Here is a 16,337-nt window from a genome sequence, read left to right as displayed (position 1 = left end):
GTGTGCCTGGAAACTGTCGTGGTCTATTATGGCCTGCTGCCATGTTGAGGGTCTCGATGTAGACCTCAAGGGATCTGTCTTTATGCTATCTAAACTCAGCAAGATATTGAGATGAGGGTTCTTAAGGCCCGCCCAGCGTGATGTGCCCATGCACAAAAGAGTGCAGAAATCGCCGAGACATTTTTAAGACGTGTCCCCTCACGTCACATGGGACATGTCAATGAATTATAATAAAAATATTATTTCATTTATAAACCCTTCATGAAACCTCACCCCGCCCGTGGATGAGGTTTCATGATAAATGCAAAGTCCGCCTGGGCTCTTTGCCTGCCCACCGACCTTAAAGTTGAAAGGGCAGCTCAGTTAATTATCTTAATTGGAATCTAAATGACCTTAATAGGCCTTTGACAGTTCGGCAGGCACACAGCCGACTCTGGTGCGCACCCACCGAACTGAGAACCCAATGACGCACAGTGATGTCGGGACGCACACCCAACATCACCATACGTCGTTTTACGTGTCGGCGAGCGGGGCCCACCCCCACTCGCTGACCCGAAGATTCTGCCCGTAAAGTCTTACAGATACAAAGTCACAGACAGTAGTGGAATCTGCAGTAGAAATCAGAGGCAATAGTGAGCATCTCACATGGAGACTGTACCTTTTATCCTCCAGCCTTACACGCAGTGATGTCATAGCGATGTCACTATGCAGCTTCTTAAAGGTACATGTCATTGTCTGTGTTGGCAGACAACACAAACCACAACCTTCGATCTCAGCAGCCACATTGCTACCAGCTCAGAAACAGCTGGCATATGCGGGAAGGTGTCGATATGCCACATTGTGTTTAAAGGCAAAAATTCTGATTGAACTGTGTACAAATGAATAAGTGACCATCGCTTAACTAAATGATGCTCATTGCATCAAATATGATCAATGGATTAGCAACAGAAATCAAAAAGGCACAAGTGAGCAACCAATTATGACAACAAATCCAATTAAATATTATTCTAGCAGCTTCCTGTAGCCAACATAAGTTTCTCACTGACCCTGGGGCAGATACCTGAAATGAATATCCATAACAAAGCAAGCAGATAAAAAAAATTAAACAGTTCACAAAATAAAAATCATATATTTGCCTCTGTTTTGTTGGAAATCATACTGATCTCTCCCAACCTGTTCACTTTTCAGGAGAGGCAGCTTCATTTGTGCAGAATTTCTTGCAATTCTCACCCCCTGAACTGATAAAGCTCAACTTGGTAGTGAAGTGTGAGTGCCAGAATCCTCTACTCTCACATTGTGCAAGCTCAGAATACAACAACAACTTGCACTTGTATGAAGCAAATACACAAGTTATTAAATCTCAACCTAAACATCCACTTGTTTATCAAAACATTCTCATTCCTCTATTTCTCCAAAGGTTCAGTGGGTTTGTTCAGTGAGCAACTGACTTCAGCAGTGATGTGACAATTCGCATTAATATACTGAGCCAGTGAAAGGAATAAACAAGACTTGCTCCTAAACATTGTGCAGTATCCCCTGTTGCTATGTGGATGGTCACTGGGGAATGACAAGATGGGGCTCGATTTGTTGCTCCCAGTTAAAGAGCATGCCACCTGCAGTCAAGTATTGGTCACTTGCCTGAGGTTACTGTAGCACGACCCCAACTGTAGAACTCAACCCCAACAAAGAGTTAATAGCTCCAGGAGAAGACAGAATGAATGAGGATAAGTGCTGTTAAAAAAGAAAGCTGGGAAAATTCATTTAGATTGCAATATTACTCTGAAGTTGCAAACTAGCAAGCAGGGGCAACTCTCGCCTTTACACGGCATTTCATCTAAACAGGGTTTCTGGAAATGTGAACAGGCAGCAGGATCAGAGACTACAGAAATTGCCTTTCCAGACTGGAATAGTACAGCACAAAAAAGGCTGTGCTCCTTGAACCTGTGCGAGTTCTTTCGAAGGGTAATCTTGTTAATCCCCTTCCTCTGCTCTTTCCCTGAGATTTTTTTCTCTATCAGGTATTTGTTCAATCCTATTTTGAAGGTTCCAATTGGATCTGTATCCACCACCCTAAGGCAGTGCATTTCCAAACCTAACCACAGGTTGTGCTAAAAAAAAGCAGCTTTTCCTTGGCTTTGATTTCTTTGCCAATCACTGTAAACAGCTCCGACATTCCTACATGATGATTGTGTATGTGTGTGCATGCGGGGTGTGCACGTGCTCGTGTGCATGTACACCTTTGTGAATGTGTGACCAGCCTCCATAGGCACACATCTGTCTGCTGCTCGGTACAACTTCATTGTCTTCAGACAGTGCTGGCTGTTCAGCAAACAGCTACAACATACACTAGCTGTTTACTTCCCCAGATTCTAAGATACAGCAGTTCTTGTCTCTATCTCAGAACACAAAGAACTGAATGAATCCAGGCTGAATATATCCACTGCGTGCCAGTCTAGTACACAACTGACCAAGCAACACAACATAGTGTTATGAGCAGACTAGTCAAAACATACATCCCTAAACTGTAAGTTCAAACGATGGAATGCTCCGTAAATATCTGATTACAGACTCGGCACGGCACTTTATCCGTAATCAGCAGCAGAATAACTTCTCCAGGTGCAGCTCATTTCAGTCAGATTGAATTCCAATGAAATGACGACACAGAATTCGTACCACCCCCCAGTAGCATACCAGCGTCACTGCCTTTTGTCATTTTACAGACCCAAGTTTGGAGACAGTGCGTGGCAGCATGCACAGCTAACCCGTCAGAAACCAAGAATCACTACAAGGTCCTTCTGCTTGTGAATGGTGCAGTTGTAATGATGCAAATAGGGCAAGAAGCGCCACAACAACAGGTGGCATAGTAACAAAACATGTCAGAGGGTGCAAGGAGAGAAAGCAGAGAATATAAAAATTTCAAAGAGGTCAATTTTGAGGGGGGTTAGGTGGGATGGTGGATGTGGAAAGAAACGGAGAGGGCTTTGAGCAAGAGGACCAGGAATTGCAGGGGTCTGTTACTAATAGGGGAATACAGAGAGGGGAGATACATTGAAATCAGAGCTGGAACAGAGGCAGGGAAGGGAGAGTTGATTTTAAATGCATTTTTACACACCAGCTTCAATTCCTCCAGTACTTTTGCACTGAATGCCTTTCCATGCTATTTAAATGCCTGTGTGTGCTATTCTTCCCATTGACTTTTTTTTAGAATGGGGTAATGAGCAGCAAATACATTTTGGTTTCTTCCCCATCCCCCCTTCAGCTGTGTGGCAACATTTTGAAGATGGAAACAAGTATTAAAAAAATATTTTTCATGAGCCCGAAAACCTGGCTTAAGGGCTTTAACAGACAATTTAGTTTAGCCATTGAAGTTTGCGATCGTCACATCAATTGTGTGTTCTACCCATGAAAAAGTGGGTGAGATTGTCAAATGTATAAACATATCCCCAGCACTGGCTGCAAAGAGCAGAACCTTGAGTATTGTGTGACTGCATCTTAAACTGTCTCCGCTTGCAGCTGCTACTGTATATAAATTCCAAAAAATGTACACAAATTAGTACCACATTTTCAAGTCACTTTGGGAGACGTTATTAGCAGCGCAATGATTATTCCAGATGACTGCTCTGGCATTAAAAGTTAAAAGACCAGAGGGCAGATTTTTTTTCTTTACAAATTCACACCCCTTGCTCCGATCTTCATTTCCTGCAACTGCATACTGCCAATTCAGGTTACGAGGCCATTGGTTACGCAAATGGATCTTTCTTCCATTCATTTTGTGGATGGAAAATGGTCCAGGACTTGCTATCCTCCACTTTCTAAATGCAGTATACGCTCCACACATGTGAAGCTTCATGCTGGGAGTGCAAATTCGTCAAAATCTACTCTTAATAGCAAACCTATTAATTACAGAGAAGTAGGTCAGCAGTTAATAAAACAAATTGACAAGGAGTATTTGCTTAATATAAATTGCAATTTACTGCCAAATTTGAGGCTACTTTCAGTCTTTAAATAAAAACAGAAAATGCTAGAGATATGCAGCAGATCAGGGAGCAGCTATGGAGAACGGAACAGAGAACCTTTCAGGGCCATGACCTCTTGTCAGAACCCATTAACTCTGTATCTCTCACCACAGATGCGGCCTGACCTGCTGAGTATTTCCAGGACTCTATGTTTTTATTTCAGAAACTGTTTTGCTTCTGTATTCAGCATCTAAAAATTTAACACAGGGAGCAGCGGTTTAAAATCGCGTTGAACATTAAGTCTTTAAACTTTCCAAATAAAGTGAACTTTCATTTCATGTTAACGTTTGGCAAAAATTGTTTTCTGCAAATTTCCTCTGATGATCGTTATAATGTTGGATTTGCAGATTGTACACAGACAAAGAATGCTTCTTAATCGGCAACCCTCATGTTTCCTGATGCTGCTCTGTTCGTGCACGGACATGTTTTGTCACAGCTATCCTAATGTGAGCACCCACACACTAGTTTTCAGGATCTAGCCTTTCTGAGCCAGCCCGAGCAACTCTTCCATTTCCTAGTGGCCAGTTACAGAGCAGAAACAAAAAGAAAGGCCAGGGACAGGACAGATGTCACCCTTGCAAAGGGAATTGGCTGTGGGCCGCAGGAGAATCTGAAAGGTGCTTGGGCCAAACTTTCACAAAATGTTGGGAGTGCACAGGGCGAACATTAAAATGTTCTATTTGAAATACATGTTGCTTTCTGATTAAAATGTACTCGTTTCTGCAGAAATGTCACCTCAGCCATCAAAGAGTTAATCCGAGTTGTGTATCAAGGAAGCATTACTAACAATTTCATGGGACTGTGATCAATCAAGAAAGATCAAGTAAATATCCAGGAGGGATTTGCATTCTATCTTTGAAATTTCTACAGAATACGTTTACAAACCTCGAGACACAATACGAAAATCCAAAAAGCACCAGATACACATATAAACATATAGCAAGTACAAAAAACTTAATCTGTGATTTCCAGCAACCGCAGTTTTTTTGTTTTTATTTTTGTTTTTATTTTTTTTAAATCTGTGATTAAATGTTACTACTTTAATCTGACACCGAGATTCTTTACTCTTTATTTGGAATGTAACCATCAGTTTCTGCAAAATACCTATTTCATTAAAATATGTTTGTGAATAGGCAGAGATTTTTTCCGTGAAGATTAGTTTTCAATCCTCATCTACTTCCTGAAAGACTAGGTATGATCTCCAGGCTTAGCATAATGAGATGATAACAACTTTTCTGTTCACTTTCGTAACTCTTTGCAAACATCTAATGCCGGTGTCAGTGGTACTGTGGTATGTTTTCCTGAATTTGTTAATGTTGGGGAATAAAGTCATATCTAATACAAGGCATATTTTGACTCTTTCCATTGCCCTGAACTTGCAGATGTGTGTCAATTTGGGCCTGTTCTTCACAGTTCATGTAACATACAGTAATGCATGCTGTAAGAGGACTGTACGTTACCAAACCAGGGCTACTTTCTCCCCACTAACAGACAGTTCAGATTAAACTCCTGGCTAGTCAGAAATGGCACAAAATGAATGGAGCCTCTCTATGAAGGTAGATGGTTCTTTCCTGACACTGACCTCTGCTATGTGCCTTGGGACAGAAAGAGGCCCAAAATAGCATGTCTTTGGGAGTCAGGGTCAAACAGGGGTCAGAAGCCCAAAATGTGTGAGGAACAGTCACCCAACTGTGATTTTCCCACATTTGCCAATTGATATCCAAAGGGCAGGAACTTGAAGTTGGAGGGCCTTTGGGGGACCCTCTAGCACTGCGCAGGCACCAGGCTGCCTTTTCAGGTAAGTGAGAGAGAGAGAGAGAGACACACACAGAGGGTGCCCCCATAACTTTATAATAAAAAATGCTTTAGCAGCCAGGTCACCGCATGCCTGCAGCTGAAGTCAAGCAGAATGGGCAGGGTCTCCAAGCCTGTCTAGAGTGCTAACTCTTCGTCTGCTGCTGGGAGACCACCTCCAGGCAGTTTACAGTGCTCCGCTCTCCCCGCCACCCCCCCACACCCACCCCCCTCGGAGGACTCAAAGGCGAACTGGAAAATTCCAGTCGGTCTCCCACGATAGGCTTTAATCAGCCAACAAGTTGAATTAGCTACCCACCGCTTGCTGCCCAGCATCCCACCTTCAGGAAAATGACCTGGGGCGGGATGGTGCTGGAGAAACTGGCACGGCGACTGATAGCATGTCTTTTCACATCCACCCGCTTTGTGCTTGCCCCCATCAGGGCCTAAAAATTCAGCCCTTTGTCGATATCCAACATTAATGACAGATTTAACAGGATGCTAGTTACTGGATTTATCACATACAAATATTTAGTACACATTTTAAAATATATTTAGTGCAGGAATTTGGACAAAATGTACTTTGCACATGCTTTACTTCACCTTTTTAGGGAGGTTGAATGAGATGGATTGTGTTCAGCACAGACTCTCCTGTTTAATTATGGGATCCACCTACATGGATCCAATACCTTTACCAGGTTTCAGTATTTCACTTGATCTCTAGCTTTCCTTCAATGATTCTGTGCAACAGCTTCCAACAAGATGTGAACCTCAGGCCTGTAAGTACAAGAGGTCAGGAGGGCAGACTCCACTCTTATCCCTGCAGTGCTAGACTCAGACAGGGGATAAGAAATAGAAATTAAAACAATATGTGCGATATAAATCTTTAATCAACCTTGTTGTATCAACCTCGTCCTGACATTCCACTCAGTCTTTGGAGATTAGTCAACAGCACTTTGAAAATGGATTAGTTTCCACTAAAAGTGATGCCGTTTGGGAACCAAGAGCAGGTTAAGGTCTCAGAGGAGAAAAATTTACAGTTAGCAAAAGATTATAGACGTGAAAATACTGGGAGCTAGGTCTTTCTTCTTTATAGTTTTTGGCCGAGCTTGTGTTGACTCTGTGTATTTCAATCTCAGTTACGTGTCCCATCAGAAAACAAACAGCAGCAACTCTGCAGCAATGTAAAAGGCACGCCGACAGATATTTGCTACTGAAGTTGTGCAGACTAACTCAAGAACAATTCCTTCTGCATATCACTCTGCTGCTTAGTGAGTGAGAGAGGAGGTGAGCAGACCAAACCCTCACCCCGCCAACGTTTCTGCTCACTTGAGTGTTTGCTGAAAGTGCTCTCAGGTAATTTGCTGCATTGTGACTGACAGATGACAGGCACACAATCCAAAGTAACACCTGTCTAAAGGCCTAACACGTTTGAAAGTGATTTGGTGACTTTTCACTAAGCTACAATGCCCGATTCCAAAGGTATGCAGAGGACACTTTGGAGTTTCACAAGGGCCTGCAGACAGAATCAGCTACAAACAGGTGCCGGACCAAAGATGCTGGTGATGTTAGGAGGAGTCACCTACAGCTTGGTCAAAGAGTTGGGCTTTAAGGAGAGTTTGAGTTGGAGAGAGAGGGAGAGAGATTTAGGCAGGGCATTTTAGAATGTGGGGCTGTTGATAGCACAGCTGTCAATGGTGGGCAAAAAGCAAACAGGTATTGCACAAAATGTCAGAGTCAGAGGAACAGGGATTTTGGGTAGGCTGTAGTGCGGGAGGCGGTTAGAGAAAGGGATTTGTCAGTGATTTGAGGAGGAGGATTTTTTTCCCTGGGACAAACACCAAATCGAGTTAGGTTGGAAGGGATATAAGTCAGGAGGGTCAGAAGAAATATAAGGAAGTAGTTAGAGATGTGAATGGGGAGTAAAGAGGTCCATATGATGGAAAGATTAAAGAGGTGGCTGTGAATAAAGGTAGAAGAGTTTCTATAGGATTGAGGGGTTTACGAAGGACAAGACAGCAGTAAGTCCAAAGAACGAGAGCAAAGGGAGCTGAGATAAAGATTAAAATTAAAATAAAATGAAGAGTTGCTCAGGTAGAGACCATGGAAGGAAAGGAAGGAAGGTATCTTCTTCAGAAATTCAATGCGGAAGTTGCTGGGTATGGTAGATAATGAGGATTTTAAAAGTAGATGTAAAAGGGGTGGAGGAGAGGCAATTCAAGGACTAGAAAGTATCAGAATTAAGGAGAGAACCTAAAGGTGAGACTTGATAAGGACCAAGAGGCCTCTACACCTGTTTGGAAGGGCAAGGTGGTGGAAAGTATGGTTATACAAGGAGGTATCAGTAAGGGGCGAGGTGTCACCATCTGCGATCCACATTTTGGTAAATGCCAGGATGTCAACACTATCAACTACAATACAGGCGTGGATGAGTCCAAGGGGGCACTGGCAGGTGAATGAGACAGGAAAAGGGTCAGGCCCCAAGTAGGGTGATAAGTGTAAAGTTGGGTAGAGAGAGAAAGCATGAGAGCCAGAGAATGAGGTGGTTGGGATTGCTGCATACAAGAAGGCAACAAATGCTTCACTAGGAACAGAGAGAAGCTGTTATTCTATGTTTGGGATAGCAGCAAGAATGCAGAGGTGTATTATTGAGTTAGGGTGGGAGTTAGGGGTCAGGAGAAGAGTGAGAAAACGTGATAAATAACAAAAGGTGAATAACTAGGTGATAGGAAGGGGGGGGTGGAAACAGGATGAATGGCCCAAATGCAGCTGAGAGAAAAAGAGGGAGATAAAGTAATGGGCCTAAAATGGAAATAAAGTGAGGACCTTCCCTCTTACCCCAGCAGCACAGAGCATCCCAATTTGTGAAAATAACCCAATGTCCGGTGAGAGACATTGCTTAATATATTTAGGTGTACATGCTGAAAATATTTTCATCCCCCCCCCGCTTGCTCTTCTTTAGCCCAGTTAATGTGCAATGCTTGCATCCATGTTACGTTTTTCACCTCACATTCACATCCAAACTCTAGATTCGCTGGGGAATGAAGTCACTGACCATACTATGCACCAACATTAGGTAGTAGTGCTAGAGCAACTCAAGGACATGGTTCTGATGATGCTTTGATTTAATCAAGAATCATATAATTGCAACTTCAGAAAATTCCCAGTCAGCAATTTTAGAAATTCGTCAAGTTTCCCATTATGCTGCTAGTTTTTTGGCAACATTAAAAAATGTGCCTGCCATTTGAATGGCAGTCAGTGGGGTTGCCAACTGTGATTACACGTATTGCTGGAGGTTTCAGCACATGACTTATCCCCACAATCCAGTCATTGGTCAGCCAACACATACATCCTCGTGGCACACTATTTACGACAATCGGAAAGCAAAAAGACTCATTACCCAATTGGACAATGCTTGACTGTCAAGCAATACAGTCTCCTCCACACACACACACACACACACACACACACCACCCACCCTCCATTTTCAATATTTTTATTCCTGGTAAAGAGAAATGTTCAAAGAAAATTACAAAAAAAAAATCCAATCTTTTTTAATGTCCCGATGATTTTTTTCTCCAGGGTTGCACACAAGCAGTGTCCTGGAGTTGATCTTCAATTCCTGGAGATGCCAAGCCAATCTTGGAGGGCTGGCAACTGCAGCAGTCAGTGTAGTTCATGAGCAAGAGCACCACTTAACTGAAAGCAATGCAAAGTTGGCAATATAACTCTGCACGGGCAGCTCTGTTATTCCATGAAGTTACAAGGCAGTCTGAAGCAGTACAGTACCATTATAGGATTCAGCTGAGATGATGGACATGCAATTGCACTGTAACCAATTATTAGAAAGTGCAGACATCCTGAGAGTGACTTGCCCACTAATTCTCCCTGCTCTTCCTGCCAGAAGTGGGAAGGGAATTTTCCTGGTTATCTCTTTTTTATTTAAAAAAAAATGCACTGGTGAGCACTGCAAGGTAACATGAGAATATACTATCTTCAGGAATGAGACTCCAGTTTCAATTGTACCCTTTCTAATCCAGACATTGAGCAAAATTGTTGGAACATAAATTTCCCCAATAAAATTGGACTTAGATTATCAAATAGAGGCCCTAACTTTCTGCAGAGAGTTTACTTGCAAATTAATGTTCAAACACAGCAATTCTTGAAATTTGCAGGGATTATGGATGAGTGGCCATTTTGCCAAGGCTAATGGCAGACCAGTGCAAATTGTTGAGCAACTTGTTGCAATTCACAACTCATGGTGTACCCCTTCTTCACCACAAGTTGTTACCTGATTTACACATTTAATAATGGGATCATTATACTTGCTGTTATTTGGCCAGCAAAATCAGCATGACTTTTCCCCCTTTGACCATGATGCATGTGGAACACAGCTGATAGGAGCTGAATTTGGCTGGCTATGATGTCAGATTGATATCCAAAAGTATTCCTTCATTTATCTTTGATTTTTGAAGCTTCAGCTGCAACTATTCACTTTTTTTGTTTAATTAATTGAGTTAATGTGGGCTAAGGAATCCTAACGTGTTGGAAGGAATGAGTTTGACGGACCAAATAGCTCTTTTGTATTCCAAACTCATGTTGCTGGTAACAGGGTGAAAAGGCAGTAGAATTGAGACAGACTGAAGTTGGGTCTATAGGGGAGGTTCCAATTTGTTACTTGTCTTTTTATAACCCTTTTTTTTTTAAAGCGGTCAAGAACACATGTCTTCAAGGCCCAACATCCCTTTCTGATTACTTGTACAACCAAAACGATTCAGATCACAACAAAAGACATTCACCTTAGGCACTGGCTTCAGTAAGTGGAGTATTTTGTTTCTTTTTATCAATGTTGAAGATTAATAAAACAGCAGGCTTGTACTGTAAGGTGCAATTAGTCTGTTTCCCCAACTTCCTGAAATGGAGGCACAATCTAAATGCCCCTCATCTAATTGTTTCCTTTATGAGTAAAGTTAGTGGCTTCAGTACTTTAAGAAGTTTTCTACGGGTGGGATTTTGTGGTTGGTGGGGTTTCCCTCCCCGCCACCTGAGAGTCAGTGGGGAACACATCCCCACCGGTCACAGTTGCCTCGCAGCCATTTAACATTTCAAGGAGCTTTAATTGCCTGGAGACGGGACTTCCACCTCTCACTCAGATGTAGGCCCCCCCATCAAGAGAGCTGCCGGCCAATCAGATTGGCTAACAGCTCTGTAGACCCAGCAGCACCAGTGGCAGCAGTGACCAGGACTGGAACTACAAGCAGTCCCCAAATTCCAAATCCTGGAGTCGAGGACCAGGAAGGGCGGGGGGCGTCTGACAACGGAGTGGGGCTGTAGGGGGTTGGTGAGGCCCAGTGTGGGGGTGTTGGGAGATGGGAATGAGGATCTTGATGGAGAGACCAGAAGTGGAGGGAACATCTGCTGCGGAGCAGACCTTGTTGGGGGGATACCCAATGTGGAAAGGGGGCTCTTGAGGGAGGTGCCACCCCCTTCACACCCAAGGTCTGAGCAGCGTGATCTGCCAGGCTTCGTTCCCTGCCCCAAACTTCTCCCACCAACCTCAAAATTGAGACAAGGCAGGAAGTGGCCTTTAAGTGTCCAAAAATTGGCCAGTTAAATGCTTCAATTGGGGCTAGGGTGGACCCTTGACCTCCCAACATAAAATTGCGGACAGGTCAGGGGCAGGTGGGAGGGCGGTAGGAAGGCTGTCCGGGGGAATTTTGTGCGCCACCCCCCCCCCGCCCTGCCCGTGGGGGTAAAGTTCTGCCCTGTGTTGCTTACTCAAAACCATCTCCAGGTATAGGCTGACAATCCTGTCAGCCTGAAGATCATCTTCTGTCTTAATAATTGAGAAGATTTCACCCAAATTTTCTTCCTTTGAAAATTTTTCAGATGTTAAGATGGGCTTTTAAATTCAAAGCTTTAAATAGGTGTAATACAAGTTTTGCATTGAGTAAATATTTAGGGGGAAATTCTTTGTACGATGGGCTGCACTACACAGTGCATCAGAGAATAACCTCCAGGCTGGAATAGCGGAGGCCATTAAGCCTTATGAGCCTGTTCCATCAAATCATACCTGGTCTGTACCTGAATCCGGTTTACCTGCCTTTGTTCCAATTCCCTCAATACTCTTACCTAACAAAAACCCATCTCCGTTTTGAAAGCTCCAAGGGACCCACGGTTCACAGCCTTCTGTTAGAGAGAGTTCCACATTTCCACTACCCATTGTGTAAAAAAAACCTCTTTCTTGATCTTCCTCCTGAATGGCCTGGCGCTCCAATTTTAAAATCATGCCCCTTGATTCTTGATTCCTCAAAAGGGGATAGTTTCTCTCTGCCTATCCTATTGCAATCGTTATCATTTTGAATACCTCTATTGGATCACCACTTAATCTTCCAAGAGAATGTAAGCCAGTTCATGCAACCAGCCCCGCCATAATTCAATCCTTTAAACTCTGGTGTCATTCACTTGAATTTGTGTTGCACTCTCACCAAAGCAGCTCCTTTCACAGCAGTGATACCCGGAACTGAACACAGTAATCTAAATGGAGTCTGACCAAGGATTTCAAACTAATTTTTTTCTGCAAACTTGCTCAACATTTACGCTAACAGCCGGTTTTCCTTTACGCACACACTGGACACAACCAGGCACCACACAAACAGTCCAAGCAACTGCGCTGCTACCGCTGAACAAAAGATCTTATCTCTTTGATTAAAGCTGCTTTTATACCAGTGCTCACCTAATCCAGACTGCAGCATTTATATTGGTCTAGAACAGATTCTGGTGAATTAACATTTATTCTGCTAAATCCGTCTCTTTTACCCTAACAGCAGAGTTATAGAATTTTTTTAAAAACTGAGTCATCTGCTGCTGGAAAAGCAAACTGGATTTACCAGAGTAAACATCACGAGTCAACTTGCACACTCAAGTCTCCTGGAATCTGATCCAAATAAACACTAGACACATTTTGCAATCACCTCAATTTCAGCAATATGAAAGAACCAGCTGTTCATTGCTTTCAGAAAGTGTCTCACTACACAAAAGCAGAGCACGTCTACACAACCTTTCCAGAACTTCAACAATGGGTACAGAATTATAATCCTTTTTTATTACATCACAGCTTTCCCCACCTTTATTGAGATGGGGCAGCTTCTTGCAGATATGCACCAATATCTTCCCTACTTTCCACTGCAATTTTTGTGTTCAAGATGTGTCCAAGAAAATGTCCCTTTAGTGCCAAAAATGGAGGAAAAAAGTAGCTCATTTGTTGGAGAAAAACGCACTCTGTTGCAGGAGCTCTGGCTTTACGGGATGAGTTACTCTGTTGTCCTAAAATTCTTCAAGTTGCAGCTGCAGTAGGCTAGGGCTGCTGCAAACTGCAAAAATAGCCATGAATCCAACAGTTTTGCCCATGCCTTTCCTGGTTTACACCTCTGAGTTGCTGATTCAGGGACTGAGGTTTAGCCAAATCTCTTTAGTTGACAATAAGTCATATTCACTAAAAGGTCAAGGTCTTGTTGGCTACAGATGCACATCATATGAACCATTAGTTGTACAGTGTCCCTTTGTTTATGCCTAATAGAGGCAAGTTATATCAAATGGGGTTATATCAATGGGCATTTTCTGTATTTGTCTTGCCCTCCAAGTACCTCCTCTTCATTATCCTTTGTTGAGGGAAGGGGCAGAGATGGTGCATCCACTTGTTGCTTTCTCATCACTTGCACTGACTGAGATTACAAACACTAGTTACACTTTATTATGAGAGGAATTGAACATAAAAATAAGGATGTTATGTTTCAGTTGTACAAGGCATTGATGAGAACACATCTTGAATAGTGCACGGTTTTGGCCTCCTTATTTAAGAAAGGACATAAATGTGTTGGAGGCAGTTCAGAGGAGGCTTACTAGACTGATACCTGGAATGATTGGGTTGTCTTCAGAGGATAGGTTGGACAGACTGGGCTTGTTTCCACTGGAGTTTAGAAGAGTGAGGGGTGACTTGATTGAAGGTATAAGATCCTGAACGGTTTTGACAAGACGGACGTGGAAAGGATGTTTCCTCTTGTGGGTGAGTCCAGAACTAGGGGGCACTGCTTTAAAATTAGGGGTTGTCCTTTTAGGGCAGAGATGAGGAGAAATATCTTCTCACAGAGGGTTGCGCAACGCTGACTCCGAAGGGGGTGGAGGCAGGGTTGCTGAATATTTTTAAGGCAGAGGTAGACAGATTCTCGTTAGGCAAGGGAATTAAAAGTTATTGGAGGTAGATGGGAACGTGGAATGCAAAACACAAACAGATCAGCCATGATGTTATTGAATGGCGGAGCAGGCTCGATGGGCTGAATGGTCTACTTCTGTTCCTATTTCGTATGTTCGTAAAATTATTGACACATGCCATTACCTCATCATTGCAGGATGGGCTAACAGAGCATGCTGCTAGACACCCAACGATCCTGCACATTATTGTTCTCAGAGGGCAATTGTTATGTTGCAGACACGCAAATGAGGTAGTTTGTTTCAAGGCACTCTTATTTCTTCTTACCTTTGACCCAATGAGTGTGTAGAGCCATTGGATAGTTTCATTGTGGTCTATCACCCCATTCATCCCATCCACATACAGCATAATCTGGCCAAGAGCTGCAGAAACAAAAATGATTGCACTATTAATGATCCAGGGCGAACCATCATGGAGCATAAACATAACAGTAACTGTTGCCAAATATTTAAGCAGCATTATTTAATCTATTCTTAGACAGATAATGATTCTAATGTTTATTCAGTGTTGTGAATCATCATTCAATAATAAACCATGAATAATTTGCTCAAGAAGTACATTCAGGTTTCTGGATCACAATCCTCTCTAACATTTTAGTTTAAGCTAGAGAAAGTTATTTATGCGACTCTGATAACTCAGTGATTAGATGCATTATTATACAACAAGTTATATAGACCTATAAATCAATTATGCATGATCTGTGGCTTTTGCTGAATGAACCAATTTCAGTTGGATCAGAGACAAGGGTAGTTAACATTTGGATAGTTACAGAGGAGCAGCATTAGGGTCAGCCTAATCCCAAACCTAAAACTAACGTTAACACTGTTAGCTGGATGGAGTGTGTGGATCAACGACCCAACCTCGATTGTCATTGGAATCAACTGCCCTACTGAATTACCTCTAGACTTGGGATTCACATGGAGCGCTCAATCTCCTAGCAGGAACAAATCCTAGGAATAGCTGTCCCACTTCTTAGCAATGGACAATCACAGAATGGTATTAACAATGGGCACAGGGTGGTCATTGGAATGGCCTTGAGGCTTAAGGTTCACTCTTTGGAGGGACATGGAGAGAAGTGGAGGGCAGGGGTGAGAGAGAAGAGAGGAAAGCTTAACTTTTGTAGTTATATGAATTGGAGATGGATGTCCAATTTCCACAAAGTGCACATGCTGGTCCCCCAGGTAAGCAAGTTACAGGCTCCAAGGCTCAGGGTGTTGTGTGCATCCCTTTTTGCCATCCTCCAATATTCATAGCACATACAGACTAAGAAAATGTCAGTCCCAATAAAATTCCTCCAAATAAGCTGGGTTTAAATTGAGAAACCTTATTGAGGAGTCGCGGCTTATGGTACAGGACACCCTCAAGGGTGAAAGGGGTAAGAATGAAGACAAGGTAAATTTTTAAAAAGCAATTAAGTAATGCAAGTGCTGGTTTTGAAAGTCTGCAAGTTGTAGAAGGGTAGAGTTAGCCAGCTAAGGAGTTCACAGTATTAAGGGAAAGCATCAAAAGCTCTTGATTTCTATAAAGTGGGCATAGTGCATAGAATGGCATATTGGGAATGGGCGAGGAAGGTTTGAAACAGCATCCATAATAGTACAGACTGTAATCAACCTCTGTTAGATCCACTGTTAGACGTGATTCCGCGATTGTTCAGCAAGTGCTGCCCAATCCTGAGTGCACTAATAGCTGCACTAACAACCCATTTAAGATAATCAGCCCAGCTCGTAACATGACTCATTTACGCTTCTAGAAGCAAAGTACATTCATATGCAGCAACCCATTCTCTGCACACAAAAGGAATATGTTCAAGTCTTGCACCTTTATTTGAATTACATAGAAGCACAGGCAGCCTATGGTTCCCCATTGCTCCTCCATGACTCCAATTGAAGTTGACTTGCCAACCAATCAGCATCCCTTTCCTCCTGTAGTATAAATTGCTGTGCCTGTTTGAAATTTTGAATTCTTGCGTTTGTCCTGCATGTGCACAAGACAAAGGCTTTGGCAACATGTCCCTCTTCAGCAATTTTCAACCATACTAGCGTCACAATTTAGACACTTGTTTTAAAGAAGGTATTTTTAAATATTATATTTTCTTGATCGCAGTTGCTAAAGATGAACGCACGTATGTCAGTTTAGGGGGATCAGGTGACTCTCCTCAGAAATGTAACAATTGGCTATGCAGGTGTAGAAATTGAGCATTCAAAAATAAAATCCTTCAATTTTAATTTTTGACACATCCTGCACGTGATTTGAAAATT

At 42.6% G+C, this 16,337-nt stretch overlaps 1 protein-coding gene across 6 annotated transcripts in view; it reads right to left on the bottom strand.

Annotated features, from left to right (window-relative positions):
- LOC121275666 (FH1/FH2 domain-containing protein 3-like) overlaps positions 1–16,337 on the bottom strand; it is a 592,370-nt gene that overhangs the window by 229,491 nt on the left and 346,542 nt on the right. For all 6 annotated transcript variants that reach the window (XM_041183184.1, XM_041183185.1, XM_041183186.1 and 3 more), the window contains exon 6: positions 14,347–14,441. In XM_041183184.1, coding sequence (XP_041039118.1) covers positions 14,347–14,441 — 95 coding nt within the window. The remainder of the gene's footprint in view (positions 1–14,346; positions 14,442–16,337) is intronic.

The sequence above is a fragment of the Carcharodon carcharias genome, chromosome 3 (genome assembly GCF_017639515.1).
Source record: "Carcharodon carcharias isolate sCarCar2 chromosome 3, sCarCar2.pri, whole genome shotgun sequence".
In the NCBI taxonomy this organism is placed as follows: Eukaryota; Metazoa; Chordata; class Chondrichthyes; order Lamniformes; family Lamnidae; genus Carcharodon; species Carcharodon carcharias.
This window is presented reverse-complemented; position numbering and strand designations above follow the sequence as displayed.